The sequence below is a fragment of the Humulus lupulus genome, chromosome X (genome assembly GCF_963169125.1).
Source record: "Humulus lupulus chromosome X, drHumLupu1.1, whole genome shotgun sequence".
In the NCBI taxonomy this organism is placed as follows: Eukaryota; Viridiplantae; Streptophyta; class Magnoliopsida; order Rosales; family Cannabaceae; genus Humulus; species Humulus lupulus.
Genome location: NC_084802.1, coordinates 193,800,516 through 193,816,895, shown reverse-complemented (window position 1 = coordinate 193,816,895; position 16,380 = coordinate 193,800,516). Strand labels below are relative to the sequence as shown.

Genomic DNA, 16,380 nt, shown 5'->3' with positions numbered 1-16,380 from the left:
GATTGCCCAAGAATGAAGAAGGAGGAACCAAAAAAGGCAGACAACTCGACTCCAGCTTGAGTGTTTACACTGATGCAGGCTGAGGCTGAGGCTGAGGCTGAGGCTGAGGCTGAGGCTAGGCCCTCAGTGGTCACAAGTAAGCTTTCTAGTGTTGACATTTCTTATACTGTACTGATTGACTCTGGTGCTACACACTCTTATGTCTCTAGTAGGATTATTGATAGACTGTGTAGGCCATGTGATTATTATGCTATGGGTTTTGGGACATTATTACCCACTGGGGAGTTAGTGGTTTCCAGGAGATGAGTCAGATCACTGTTAGTGACAGTGGATGGTAGAGAGTTATCAGTTGACTTGGTAGAGTTAGTTATGACCGAATTTGATATGATCTTGGGGATGGACTGGTTAAATAAATATGGGGCAACCATTTTTTTTTTTGATCAAGAAAGAAATCTTTATTAATCACAGCCAGATTACAAACTAACCTCCCTCACTGAGAAGGCAACAACAACATTACTCAAATGATAATTTCCTCACAAAAACCCACCATTTTCCTGTCAATTTCTTTTGTATAAAGCACCTACTTCTATAGCTAATATCTTTTTTGATCATATCAACTATACAATTGACTCTATGAGAGAAGTGATTAACAAAACAAGTATTACGATTATACCAAATGTAATATACTGTTGCTGAGAAGACAGCCGCCACAAGCGCAGCTATAAGATCTCTTCTCATATCTTCAATCTAATTAGTCCAGTCATTGAATTTCAAAGGCCAAGTGCACCCCAGCCAATGTTGGACCTGCTGAGAGAAATAGCAGTCAAAGAATAAATGCTCATGGTTTTCTGCAGCTAGCTCACAAACCGGGCAGAGGAGGTAATTAAGCTGCTTGAACACTCTGTGCAAATGATCTCGAGTTAACAACTTCCCATTCACCGCTTGCCAAGTGATAAATCGATGCTTTGGCACACTTATCCTATTCCAAACAAGGGGATGGTACTTGATCGGATCTTGATGTATACATCTCATATAAAGTAAACCAACTTTAAATCTCCCATGACTAACAGCTACATCAATATCCCTTTGAGAAAACACATCACGCATATGACAGATTTTTCTCCAATACCAACTTGTATATGCCTTAAGTTGGTACTGCCATAAACTTTGGCCTTTTAAATATACTGTGTTGACCCATTTCACCCAAAGAGTCTCTGGTTGATGACTAATAGCCCATATATATTTTGCTAGCATTGCTTTGTTCCACTTAGTTCCTTCACCGAAACCTCCAAATCTTTTCGGCAAACAGACAGTGGACCAAGGGGTGAGATGAAAATTACTCCTGGTACCATTGTTGCCCCACAGAAACCACAAGCAAAGTTTATCTACCTCTTTAACAATTCTTTGAGGGAGCAAGAAGATGTTCATCCAATAATTTCGCAATCCCAGAAGAACAGATGTGATTAGTTGAGTTCGCCCTGCATATGATAAATGTTTGCTAGCCCAGGTGTGAAGCCTAAGCTTAATTTTTTTAAGAATATCACCACAATCTATCATTTTCCATTTTGTTGGCCTCATAGGAATCCCCATATACTTAAGAGGAAAAGTTCCCTCTTCAAGCTGCAATATCTGTAGAAGCTGGTCCTTAACAGCAGCCGAAACCCCTCCAAAAAACACCTGAGATTTATTGATGTTAGCCTTCAGACTTGTGCTGTTACAGAAATCCTCAAAAACCTGTTTAACCACCTGGACTGAGCCGATATTAGCTTTGCAAAAGATCACTAAGTCATCAACAAAGCAGAGATTAATGATCTTAAGGCCTTTGCACAGAGGGTGATATCTAAACTCTTTTTGTTGAGCCCCTAGTTGAAGCAGCCGCGTAAGATATTCCATAATCAAGACAAATAGTAATGGTGAAATAGGGTCCCCTTGGCGAAGACCCTTAACACCCCTAAAACCCCCCTACATTCTACCATTCAACATAAGAACATAATAGGTGCCACGAAGACATACCATCACCCAATGAATGAATCGGGTAGGGAACTAAAAACTGATAAGCAACTTCTCTAGGAAGCACCAGTCTATTGTTGGCGAAAAAAACTGCGTCAATAGATTGGTGCTTTCATTGAGATGTAGATTAGGCTCACTGACAATTCTTCAATAAATTTTCACCCAAATATTAGTATGGTGGTGACACGATCAAAGCATGACCATGAGTCTAAGGGACCTGGAGATCAAGAAGAATTCCGTACGGCTGACCCTGCTAGAGAGAGCATCTCTGTACCTCATCATCATGGAAAATAGCCCCAAAACCAGGTCGGTGACCATGGTGATACTGACAGCTTAGCTTCACGCCACCACAACCCTAACCCAGGTTATCTCACTATTATAGAGATGGATAATGCTCAAATGAGGAGCCACCTCGCTCAAGCTAATAGGCGAGTTGACAAAATTATGGCACAGTTACCCCCTCCTACAACCGACGATAATGTCAGAAGGAGAGTAAATGGGTCCCACAGGACTAGATCCCATAAGCATAACCATCCTAATGTGAGCTGCCCTGTCCGCAACTTCGAGGTCCGTGCCATCAGAACAAACTCCTAGAAATAACCAGTCTGCTCAAAACCGTAGGAAGGAGCAAATGAATCACGTCACTAGAAATCATCCCAATCAGGTGGGGCGAGCAGGGACTACATCTAGGTGAGCAGAAGTCCCCATGAATCCTCCAGCACCAGCCTAACCAGCAAGTCAGGTACAAAGAAATGAGGAAACTTTACCACCAACCCGAGATATTGGAGTGAATAATGGGCAACCTAGTTTGGTGTGCCCTGATGGATGGCAAATTGCCTCGCCAATAAGGCACCCACCATCACCAATTTTTCATCCGACACCTCTGCGGGCACAAGGAAACACATTAGTTCGCAGAAACAACCGAATAAACTCTCTACCTAGAGAAGATACATATTTTTTGAAATCTCGAGATAATGGGATCTGAGTTTGCATGAGCAACCAAGCACCGCGACCTCATTCGCTAATGGTAAGCTTCGTTGAAGACAGCTATTGGACAGAAAGCCATCGTGAGGGTAGGTTGGAAAGTGTGCACAATATACACTCTCAAAGGCAGGAAACCGACCTGAGGAGTCATTTGAATTCAGCTCAGAGTTTTCGCTCTAATCATCAGTCCGACTTGCATGATCATTTGAACACCCAACGGGAACAGTAGGCTCGCGCTAATGGTTTGAGTTATAATCAGACGAGAAAAAATCCTTCAATAAGGCATTAAAATGGGAACATCCCGATTAATCTTGGAGGGACAATAACCCAAGCAATGCGTAGAACGAGATGGGAACTAATAATTAGCTCCCAAATAACCTGGAAGTGAAGGATCCAACCCTTGAGTGGCTCGCTCTGATGGTAGAGCAAATGAAGTGTCTTTTGTCTAGAAAAAATCATGATGACTCTGATTCTGATGAGGGGCTCGAGCCCTTCACTCCTCACATTATTTCAGCTCCATATCCGATAGGATTTAAAAATTCAAACATGACCTCCTATGATGGAACTACTGACTTGTCGAACCACATTGGGACTTTTAATACTTTGATGAGAGCCCATAATGTCAACATTGACCTGCGATGTGTCTTGTTCCTAGCCACAGTAACAGAACCAGCCAAGTTGTGGTTTAATAAATTTAAAAGGCACTCAATCACCTCCTAGAAATAGTTGTCGACAGAGTTCAATAAACAGTTTCGAGTTGCGAATGAGTAGAAGCCAATTCCTTGGCCAATATAAAGAAAGAACCAGGTGAATTTCTAAAGGCTTACATCAACTAGTTCACAAATATAGCAGCTCAAGCTAGGGATGTTGATGACAGCTCCAAGCTCGCGACCATGCGATCAGGAATCACCGTGGGAGGTGAACTGTGGAAAGAGCTCCAAAGGAAGGGAGTGAAGAACACATATGAGTTCTTGGCCTGAGCTCAAGAATGGATAAACCCCAAGGAGGTAGGATCCGCAATGGCAGGGACTAGCCAAATTCCCACTCAGCTCATTGGAGTGGAAGCGAATACTGTAGCTACGACTCAAGTCGCTACCCATAACAACCAGGCATGGAATAATAACAAGAGAAAGGGAAACAACGAAGGTGACTGAGAACTCTATAGCATAGAGTTATCTAAGAAACTTTTAGGCTAATAAAATGAATTAGTTTGAGTGATATGTGTTATTTGTGGCTATTTTGTATATAATTTAATTTTTTATTTTGTGTGTTATTTCTTGTTGACTTTTTTGTTTGGTTGTTGCTAAGAAATGATTAAAATGGCTCAAAATAATTGAGGAAGTTGCTGGGTTAATGTAGGATTCTATGGCTTGTAAGTGTTGTAACTCACTTATCTTAGTTGTTTCAAAGTAGAAAAAACCCAGGAATGCAGCCGCATTGGATTTCGTAGCATTTTCTGGAAGCTTGACATAATGACATGGAATTTACTTAAGTGAGGCTTAGCCATGAGCTGAGGTGGCAATTTTTCAGAGAGGACAGCAGAGTTTTGTTTTATTACATAAAAAATGGTCCCAAATGAATTTAGCACGTGAGAGATAAGGGTTTTTCACAAATTGGAAACAAAACCCTAAAGGAAAAAGAGAAGAAAATAATCTCATTCATTCCCTTACCCTTTAGACCACCATTGACACTAACAAGAAAGAAAACCAACCAACCATACCAGATTTTCAGACCATTTTGGAGAAAGAAGCAAGAATAGCAAGAGGAAAGAAGAGAGATACAAAGAAGAAGGAGGACCATTTTGGGCACAACTTGGCTTGATTTCTCTCTCTTTCTCTCTCTATCTTTGTATTTTGAACCTTAGTTTTGATTATTTTGAATCAATGGCTGGATTAATTGTTGTTGCTATTTTCTTGTTTCTAATCATGAACTAAACTTTTTGTAGTTAGAGAAACTAAGGACCTCTAATATGTCATTTTAGATATTTGTGGGTAAAGTTAATGCTAAGCAATTTGAGGTTTTGTTCAATCAAGTGGTGAAATTGTGAATACTTGCTGTCATTCGACCAACTTTAGTGGGTAATTAAATTAATTATAATGTTGGAAAGATTGATATTAATGGATGCAAAACTTGATTGATGCATGTTCTTAACTTTTAGGTTTTGAATTGTGAGAATATAGGAATGTATGATCACCTTGCATGACTTAGAAGGTTTGTAACGTCCTCCTAATCCAGGACCATTACACTGTGTACTTTAAATTGTGTCAGACTTGCTAATCAAGTCATTTGGCTTAAAACGTGTAACTATGGTTAATGTCAAGGGTTAGGGTTAAATTTTTTGGCCAAAAGAACCGTTGACTTTTATTTAAAAAGTTTCACACATTCGTGGGATCCCAAAATATTACAACCAAATTCTTAAAGAAGTGTAGGTATATCAAAAATTACATCCAGCCGACCTAAGCGACAAAAACAGGACTACAACCCTAGTTCCTTTGAGATATCCTCGGCCGTGGTTGTCAAGCTGCCGCATATGTACATGTCACCACCGAAGCTCTCCAACTCATGGCTGGTCAAGCTTTCCCTTCCCCTTACCTGTACCACAAAGCACCCGTTAGCCAAGGCTCAGCAAGAAAACTCTACATGTGCATAAACAGAAAATACAGATTTCTAGATACTTATCTAGAATATCCAGCAATTATAACCTACACATACAGTCATTCAGTTACAAACAAATGGTCATTGGATCAGTTTGGGGCCGCTGCCTTGAACAGTTGACCATAGAGCCAACCCCAAGGCCTATACCCTAGCTATGTAACCATAGAGTCACCTGGGGCCCTCGCCCTTAGCTCTGAGTAACTAGCCATAGAGCTAGCCCAACACCTTTGGTTTTCCAACGACCATAGGGTCGGCCAACATAATAGTACGTTGCTGATTTAGGCCTAAGCCTTTCAACCAACGCGCAGAGCACTTTTGCTGTCCTTGATTAATAAGTCAAGCCCTGATCCAAGTATTCAAACTTCAAAATAGAAATAGATATGAATAGGCATATCCCAAAAAAAATGAGTACGCATGCATGTTAATCACATAACACCATCGAGTAACCGTACTCATAATACTAATCATACCTATTAAACGGGGCCTCAGGCCCTAACCACAAAATCCATGCAAAAAACATGAAACACTTTAGCAGGTATAGAATATTCAAGTAGGATCAATCAACATTTGAAACAATAGCTTAAACATAAACATTCTCAAGGGCCCAAGCCCTAATCATAATTATTGATAACAGTCGGGCTAAGCCCTGATCACATATAACACGTATTGGGTGCAGTTTTCTTACCTCAGGTCCGAGTATAGCGTAAAATAAGGACGATCCTCGAGCACGATCCTGGTTCCGAGCCCCTAGCGATAACCTAGTCACAACCATAATATAAGATTCCATCAATAACGAGAAATTAAAGGCTTTTGAACCGAGTCGTAGCCTTCGGGACCTCGAATTCCACTAAACCGGGTAGTGGAATCGATCCCGAGCCCTAATGAAAAGGTTTCTGTCATTAAAAACTCACCAAGGCCAAAATTGCCCAGGTGGGCTGTGACCTGCCCTTGAGGGTCGTGGTGCCCCCTTCTAATTCGAGGCCCTCTCCCTCTGCCAAAGGGATGCAGGCTGCGACCTACCCAAGAGGTTGCGGCGCGCCTCCTAGATAGAGGCCCCCCAGGGCCCTGGGTTCAGCTGAGTCGCAGCCCCTCTAGAATAGAGCCGCGACTTGGCCCAATGAACCCAGATTTTCCTCATTTTCCAACAGCCAAATTCAATCCAAACTAACCCAATTTCACCTCAAAACCATAATTCAATCACCACAACAGTTCTAACATCTTCCCAGCAGCAAAACCCAACAAAAATCTAGTTATAAAACTCATCAAAACACCAATTTCAATTCTTGAGCTATAAGGTTCAAAACACCTCAAGACCAACCATGGATTCTAACTAAAATTCAGTTACAACAAAGAGATTGAATTGTTACCTTAGCTATGATTGAAGATCCCCTAGCCACAAGCTACCTTCAATTCTTTGGTTTCTAGCCAAAATCCTCCTTAATTCTTCAAAGACTAGCTTAATGAAGCTTATATATATATATATATATATATATAGAGAGAGAGAGAGAGAGAGAGAGAGAGTGAGTGAGTGAGTGAGTCAACCAGTGGTACACTTCTGAGTGTTTCTTTTTGTTTCCTAAGGCTTAAGTTTCACTTAAGCTAATCCCGAGGCTCAGGGTACCAAGAACGTCCTCGAGGGAAAAATGGTCAAATTCCCCGGTATTCCCTCCTAAACTCAGTAACTCCAAATATATCCCTAATTATTTATTTCCATTACCCGATGACCTAATTTAATGCCAAAAACCCAAAATACCCCTTGACTCTTCCCGAGTTGGGTATTGGGTCCCGTTGTGACTTTCCCGCTAACTTGCTCCCTAGGATCGTCTCGTGCCGAGTAACTCAAATAAACCCACATAATAATGTGGTCTCACACATATATCACATATATTCACACATATATACAATTATGCCCATAGTGGGCCAAATTATGAAAGTTTCCCTTCTAATAAGAAACAGGCTCACATGCATATTTAATACCCCTAAACATGCACCACTAGTTATATTATCACATAACTCACATAATCACAATCAAATATATCAAATAAACATATAATTCCATATATTGCCATCCTAGCCCCCTAATCAAGGCCCTAAGCCTTATTAGGTAATTTTTGGACGTTACAAGGTTTGTTTTCAAATTGGTATGGCATAGGAATATGTTAATTAATTAAAAAAATTGAAACTTAATTGCTTTGGAAAAAGAATTAGGATAAGATAATTGCCTTAGTTAACTCTGCCCAGTTTGTGACCGCGTTTCTTGCTTGCATTTTACCTAGAATTATGTATTTGGGTGAATTAGTTACTCTAACTTCTCATAATCATTGAATTCAACACTTTGTTTATGTTTTAATCTAGTTGGGTCAGTTAGTTTATTCCATTTATTTCCTTGTTCATTTAGTTTAATTAAATCATTTTATTAATTTTGGTTCCAAATTGTTTGGTTTTAATTCTTGCAATATTTAGCTTAAGCAATCCTTAAGGAGACGATTAAAACATTTACTACTTTATTACCTGTTTGACGATTATGTACACTTGCATATCCTAAAAGAAAAATCTGAACAAGTTTTAGGCGTCGTTGCTGGGGATTATTTAAAGTCATTTATTGTTAAATTAATTATTTTGTTGTGCTAATTTTGGTGATTCTTCTGCTTAATTAGGTTCAAACAATATATGAATGAGGATCAAGACCCTGAACTACGTCCTTTTGATTAAGAAATTGAACGCACATTCAAACAAAGATGAAGAGAACAAAGAGCCTAATGGGAAGTAGTAGTGATGGATGCTGAGTAAGAGGCTCAAGAGGGAGCTTCTCAAGGGGCAAAAAATCTTGGGGAAGCAACTCAAGGGGGAGCATCTGTTAATAATGGGCAGAATGCTGTTATTGTAGCTGATGATTGAGATTGTTCCATTGGGCAATACACTCTCCCCCTCTTCAATTAGCTCAACCTGGGCATCGTGAGACCAGAGATTTAGGCTGCACGGTTTGAGTTGAAGCCAGTTATGTTCCAAATACTTCAAACTGTGGGCCAATTTAGTGGGATGCCAACAATAGATCCTCACCTCCATCTTGACTTATTCATGGAGGTGAGTGACTCTTTCAAGTTGCCCGGAGTTATAGAGGATGACCTGAGACTAAATTTGTTTCCATACTCCTTGAGAGATAAGGCAAGAGCTTGGTTGAACTCTTTACCGTCAGATTCAGTGACTACTTGGCAAGAGTTGGTTGAGTGGTTCTTGATGAAGTACTTTCCTCCCACTAAGAATGCTAAGTTTCGCAATGAGATTACTTTATTTTAGCAACTTGATGAAGAATCTTTATATGAGGCATGGGAGTGTTCAAGGAGTTGTTGAGAAAGTGTCCCCACCATGGCATTCCTCATTGCATCCAGATGGAAATTTTCTATAACGGTCTCAACACTCACACTAGAATGGTGGTGCATGCTTCGACGAATGGGACTCTTCTAGCTAAGTCCTATAATGAGGCATATGAAATTCTTGAGAGGATTTTTAACAACAACTATTAGTGGCCTACTAATAGAGCACCTACAGGGAGAAAATGTTATATTATTTTATAATATAATGTTTTAGATTAAATAAATGTGACATAGAGTGTCACATATTGTAACATATAATAGAGAGTTACATTATTTGGATATATGTGAAATATCCAAACATGTAACATATTTGGTGTTACAAATTCATCACAAATTTGTAACTCCTAAATATCATCCATTATTGTGTAGATTTGTTGTTACACAATATTGAGATGAATTTCTTAAAGCCATATGAGAAATGGCTGATAGAGATGTGATTTTAACTCCCATATTGTGTATGGAAGTTACAAAATCAAGTGGGAATAAATTGGAACGTTTTGAAAAAAACTAAAAAATTTGTTGCTGAACTTGACTGAGGGCCACGGCGCCTGGAACAAGCGTCGCGGCCTTAGTGGCTGACAACTTCTTTGAATTTCAGTTTTTATCCAATTTTGAACGTTTCCAACAGCCAAGTAACTCCCAAATCTCTATTTTAATTCCATAAAACATCCAATTAATTATTGGTAACAGCCATGGGGGTTGGTGGAATTTGAAATTCAAAGGGTGTCTCTAAACTCTATAAATAGGAGCCTATAGCTCACTTGTTATACACAACATTTCTATCCATTAGAGCACTTGGCTAGAAACACCTTGAGGCTTGATAATTCCAGAAAGCTTTTCCAATAATCTGTGAGAGATCCCTTAGTGCTTGAGTTAGGGGGAAATAAGCTTTTGGACAAAGGTTTCAAACCTTGTTCAAGTTGGTGATCCCCAACACTCTTCACTTTGGTTGTGTGAGTGAGAGTTTATTGTTTTGATTATTGTTCTTATTTTCTTGTTCATATTTTCTTCTATTGCTCTTTCTTCTTTTCTTCTTATTCTATTTGCTTGTACTTTTGTTTAAGAGTTGTAATCCTTTTATTTCCTTTGTTCAAACACTTCTAGTTTACTTGTATCTTTTTGTAATAGAGTTGTACTTTCTATGTCTATCATCTTTCATCTCCTTCTCCTTTTATTTGTATTTTCAGTTATAGAGTTGTAACACTTTATTTAATCAATCCTTGTCTATTGTAATATTTTGCATAGAGTTGTAATATTATTATCAATTTCCATTGAGGCAAAACATTTTTTCCTAACAGAAAAGTGGATGGGATTCATGAGGTTGATGCACTCACTTCATTGGCGGTCCAAGTTTCTTCTATGTCGAACATTCTTAAGAACATGAATGTGGGTATGAGTCCACAAATGGGTCAACCAAGAGGGAAACTTGTAGAAGTTTCTTGTGTGTATTGTGGTGATGGTCACACTTTTAATAATTGCCCTTCTAATCCCACATTAGTTTGTTTCGTGGGAAATCAAAATAGGAGTAACCCACAAGACAATTTTTTCAACCAAGGATGGGGGCAACACTAAAATTTATCATGGAATGGTCAAGGAGCTAGTCCTAGCAACTCTTTTATGCTGAATAGACCCACCTACCCATTGGGATATACTCAATAAGTCTCACAACCAAGACCTCAACAAGCGGCCATACCTAGTTCTTTAGAGAGTTTAGTTAAAGAATATATGGATAAGATTGATGATGTGATTCAAAGCCATACTGTTTCTTTAAGAAACCTTGAGATTCAAGTTGGGCAGTTAGCCAATGATTTGCGGAGTTAACCCCAAGGTTCTTTACCAAGTGACACAAAAAATCCAAGAAGGAAGAAAATAGTGCAAGGCAATAACTTTAAGGAATGGTAAGGAGTTAGAGATAACAAAGGAAAATTCTGGGCATGAGGGTGAGCCTTCTCCAATCCAAAGTAGTGAGAAAACAAGAGAAAATGTAGGAATCTTAAGCTTACCAAAACATGCCTCTACTCAGAATGCTATAGCATCAACATCACAACAAAGCTGCCCAGAAATTAAAAAATTTCAGCAACAACTACCATTCCGACAACGATTTAAAAAACAGAAGCAAGATGATCAATTCAAGAGATTTTTATATGTTTTGAAGCAGCTGGACATTAATATTCTACTTGTGGAGGCCCTAGAGAAAATGCCCACTTATGTGAAATTCTTGAAGGAGATATTGACTAAGAAGAGAATACTTGGGGAGTTTGAGATAGTTGCTTGGATTGAGAGTTGTAGTGCCATTTGACAAACAAGATTCCTCCAAAGTTAAAAGATCCGGGCAGCTTCACAATTCCAATTTCTATTGGAGGCCATGATTTTGGAAGAGCTATTTGTGACTTAGGGGCAAGCAACAACTTGATGCCTATGTCTATCTTTAAGAAGTTAGGTATTGGGGAAGCAAGGTCTACCACGTTGACCTTGCCACTAGCTCACGAATCTCTTACCCATACTGAAGGAAATTTGAAGGTGCTTAATATTATACATTCTCCAGATGAGTTAGGGGAGTGTCTAGCCATTAATGTCATGAATTCTAGTATGGATGAATATTCACAATTACAACAAAGCAAGAAAGTGAAAAAGAAGCTTCCTCCTATAGAAATTGAGAAAGAATGTGTTTCATGAAAAATCAAGGAAAAGGCAATGTAACACCCACAAAGGCCCAATGGAAAGAAGAGAAAAAGAAAGAAGCATGAGAGAAAAATTCATCCCCAAATTATTCAAGTTGGGCAGCGGGTGTTTTTCTCTAATATTCTAATGAAAGCAAATCATGGGTAGCTGAAATCAAGGTGTTCTCGAATGTTCTTGGTCACCAAAATATATCCCAATGGTGTGATGGAATTACATGATGAGTATATTGGGAGAGAGTTTAAGGTGAAGGGTCATAGAATGAAGTTTGGGGGAGGTGAGATTGAGTGGGACAAGAGCTCAATCTCTTTGAAGGATCCTTGAAGAAGATGTAACAACTTTGGTTGCTATGGAGTTAGGAAACTTAATTGTAAAAGCAACCCAATGCAAAAAGAAAAAATGAATGAAAAAAATGAAAAGAAAAAAAATTATTTAAATTTTATTTGTTTTTACTTTCAGTGTTCATAATTTCATTTAATTTTATTCCTTGCTTTCACTTGGTCTTGCTGGTATTGTTTTTGTGTTTCAGGTGTAGGTGCAATAAGAGGAATGCATTTGGGGATTGCTATAAAAGTTGGGGATGAGAGGGGTTGGTTTGTGGTTTCAAGTTGATGCACTAAAGTATAGATTTGTATTCTCCCAATTGTTGTGAAAAGCATTGTGGCTGCATTTCTGGGCAGCATTTGGCTACATTGGGAGTTCAAAATTATTTTTTTGCCAAAATTTAGAGTGGAGAAACAGACAGCCTTGCAATGGCTCGCAGATAAGTGGCAAGGGCTCACAACAATAAAAAAATGAAAAAAAAAATGAAAGAACAAAATGTACCCCTAGTTTTACTTTGCCTTCTCGTAAGAACCTAGCCTGACCTTCTCATCACAAGCAAACCCGACTGCCACATCTCTCGCATCTCAAATCACTTGTGCATCGCCTGCCACCTCCCACCGAGCCTGAGTATCCTCTGTCTAATGCATAGTTTAATGACTAAATTGAGGACATTATTTCTTTCCTTTCTTAGCATTGTGTTTTATTTTGAAGTTTTGCTAGTAGTTTCTCATTGTTTTGCACTTGAAGTTTTGTAATATTGTGTTAGAAGTGATGTCTTTTGCTTGGTTCACAGTGGGTGTAATGCCTCAAAATCCGTAATGAGGTTTAATGGTTGGATTAGAAGGACATGAGGGTCATAATTGATTCATTATGCCATTAAATGATTATATGCATGTTTATGTGAAATATATTATAATATGATGATAAATGCATGCACGTAGGTCCACTTTTCGTTATATAGGCATTTTGGTAATTTGGCCCGTTGAGGGCACATTTGTATATTTTCATGCATGTTGGTGAATTATTGATGAGGCCACATTATAATGTGGATTCGAGCTATTCAGCATGAGACGATCTTTGAATACTAGTTAGCAGTTTGGTCATAACGGGGTTAATTTCGGGGCTCGGGGTGAGTCTCGGGGTAATTTGATGATTAGTACATTACTGGGAATTAAAGGTTAGTGGGATATGATTTATTAGTACTTGAGAATATTGGGAATAACGGGAATTGGAGAGCATTAATTATAATTAACGAGATAAGCGGGAAATGACGATTTTGCCCTTAGTGGCTGTTAAGGGTTTTACTTAAGCTTGGGGGTATTTTTGTCTTTTGACCTAAGGATATATATCAACCATAGAAGCTGTAGAAAGTTTAAGAAAAACAGAGCATCTTACTCTTCTTCTCCCAATCAGATTTTGAAGGTTGGAAAGTGGAGGAGTCGAAGGGGGAAAAACTAGGGCTGAATCACCCTGGTTCAAGTGCTACAGCGCTGTCCAGGGAAAGCATCCCTGCTTGTAGCGCCTAGGTGCTAAGGGGAAGCGCTACAGTGCTACCCTGTTTTTCCAGGGTCCTATTTTGGGCACTTTTGAGGGTTTTTGGCTCGAGGTTTCAATTTCTAAGGCTCGGGATCGAATTTACTAACCGTTTGAGTACGATTCGAGGTCCCAGGAGTGAGGTTTAGATCAAGAACTTTCTATTGCTCATTTTCATTGATGGAAGTTATATTTGGTTATGAATAGGTGACCGCTAAGGGATCTAAGGATCGATCGTTCTCAAGGGTCGTTCTTTTATTATTTCTTGCTCGAACCAGAGGTAAGAAAACTGCACCCAGTATGTGACATGCATGGTTATTAATGAGGCATGTTGAGTGCTCTATATGTGGATATTGATTGCATATTAAATGCTTAACAATCTTGCTTATCTGTGAATGGTACTGACTTATTAGTCAGAATCGACAATGGTGTCAGTTTGACTGTGAAGCTGTGACTCATTAGTCAAGTTCGGCAGTAGTACTAAGCACTGATCATATGGTATTGGCTTATGAGTCAAGAACGGTATTAGCGTGTTTAACGCAAGCCAAAAAGATTAGATCTAATCGACATAAACATTATCTTCATAAGCATGAAATGCTTGACCGACCTTAAGTTCGATGAAAACAAAAGCGCTTGTCTAGTCTAAAGGCTAGTTACTTAGAGCCGGGGCCAGAAGGCCCAGGTGACTGCATTGTCACACGGCTATGGGTGCGGAGCCCAAGTTTGTGACTCACTCATCAGTCACTTATCTAATTCAAGTTCGTGACTCCATAGTCACTCATCTGGTCTAAGTTCGTGACTTACTCGTCAGTCACTTATCTAATTAGGGCTACACACCCCACCATGATTATTAGAATCTCGATACTATCTGATTAGGGCTACATACCCCAGCATGATTATTAGAATCTCGATACTATCTGATTAGGGCTACACGCCCCAACAAGATTATTAGAATCTCGATACTATCTGATTAGGGCTACACGCCCTAGCATGATTATTAGAATCTCGATACCATCTGATTTGGGCTACACGCCCCAACATGATTATTAGAATCTTGATATTATCTGATTAGGGCTACAAGCCCAGTATGATTATCATAATCATAAATTGATATTGAATACATGCAGTAATGAGTTTTCTTGCTGAGCCTTGGCTCACGGGTGCTATGTGGTGCAGGTAAAGGGAAAGAAAGGCTCACCCAGCCTTGAGTGGAGAGCTTAGGTGGTGATGTGTACATATGCGACCGCTTGACCACCACGGCCAAGGTGTTTCTCAGAGGAACTAGGGGTTAACCCTATATTTTGCTGCTTAGGTAGTCGGGTTGTAATTTCTACACTAAATTGTAAATAACTTTGTAAATGCTTTTATGGGCCCATGTACAGTTTTATGTTTTAAATAAAATATATCATTTCCTTTTGATTGAAAATTTTCACCTTAGCCTATTAATAACACCTAGATGCACAATTATAACCGAATGACTCATTTAGCTAGCTAAGCACAGTTTAAAGTTCACAGTAACGGTCTTGGAGTAACCAGGGCGTTACAGTGGGGACACTGTGTTCTCAAAGTTTGGGGGTAGTTAATGTTTGTTTTGTGTTTTGTGCTTGCTTTGTGTATTGTTTTGTAAAAGGAATCTTATTATTGTAGTAGTGCCTAAATCTTGGGGGATCGATGATTAAATAAAAATATAAATACGAGTAGATCTTAAGTATGTTGGGCTAGCTTGATTTAGGCATTAAGTTGGCAAACCATTGAAATGTGAGAAGTGATTAACCCATGTGTGTGTGAGACCGTAAAAAGTGTGCTTGGATTTATCATGAATCTTAGAACTCTAAAGATGCTAATTTTTTGTGAAAGACTAGGATCTTAGAATTGACTTATTAATTTCCTTGAGGCGAAATCCTAGGAGCTTTGCAAACTAGAAATGACTTAGGTATATTTTGTTGGACTGTTTGAGCCTATATAACCTACCATTGAAATCATTATCCCTTGTTACCCATTTGAGCTGATTGGCCTTTTCTTTGTTGAATTACCTTTAAAGCATTTAGACAAATCCCTTTTCTTTTTACATTTCCAATATTTTGTTCATTATTTTATCTCTAAACTTAGTTTGTTTTAGATATATTTTTGTTTAAGTTTGGGGGTGAAAAAAAATGAAAAAAGAGGGTTTATTTGTTTCTTTTATTTCTTTTATCTTTTTTTAAAAAAAAATAGTAATGTATTAGTTTTTGCATAAATGAATGTATATTGTGTTCTAGTATTGTTAAAAAAAAAAAAGAAGAAAAAAACATAAAAAGAAAAAGAAAAAAATATGGTAGCATGTAATGCGTTGGACACAAACATATATATATATATATATATTTAAAAAAAATTGAATAAAGGGAAGAGAAAACAGGAGATAGCATTGGGGTTGCATTAACCAAGAAAAAGGGGGTAGAATCCATTTGTACTAAAAGATCCTAAGGCAAACTAAGTTTAAGATGTTTTAAGCCTAGAAAGATTCCTAAATTCCACACCCTTAGCCTAGCCTCATTACAACCTTGAAAATACCCATCAATCTAAAATACTAGGCTAGCCTACATTAGTGGAGAGGGGTTAGCAAGTCAACATATGAGACATGGATTAGGTTTGAAGATCAACTTATAGTTTGATTTAGGGAATCAGAGAGGATTGAGAAGAGCCTTGTGCACACGCACACACACATGGGTTAAACACTTAAATCATGAATTGTTTGCTTCATTAATGTTGAAGAAGGTTGGTTCATGCATGCTTAAAAGGTAAAATCAGTTCATTCCAATAAACTTATGAGATCATTATTGTA

The 16,380-nt window shown here is 38.6% G+C and overlaps 1 protein-coding gene and 1 non-coding gene across 2 annotated transcripts; both read right to left on the bottom strand.

Annotated features, from left to right (window-relative positions):
* Positions 1–513: 513 nt before the first annotated feature.
* Positions 514–1,893, bottom strand: LOC133806567 (uncharacterized). The gene is made up of 2 exons (XM_062244657.1): positions 868–1,893; positions 514–747 (listed from the first exon to the last, which is right to left on the bottom strand). Exons 1-2 carry the CDS (start codon positions 1,891–1,893, stop codon positions 514–516), a joined length of 1,260 nt encoding a protein of 419 aa, XP_062100641.1.
* A 7,023-nt stretch (positions 1,894–8,916) lies between these two features.
* On the bottom strand, positions 8,917–9,022 carry LOC133807609 (small nucleolar RNA R71). The gene has a single exon (XR_009879512.1). It is a non-coding gene; the product is annotated as a small nucleolar RNA R71 (small nucleolar RNA).
* Between the last annotated feature and the right edge of the window lie 7,358 nt (positions 9,023–16,380).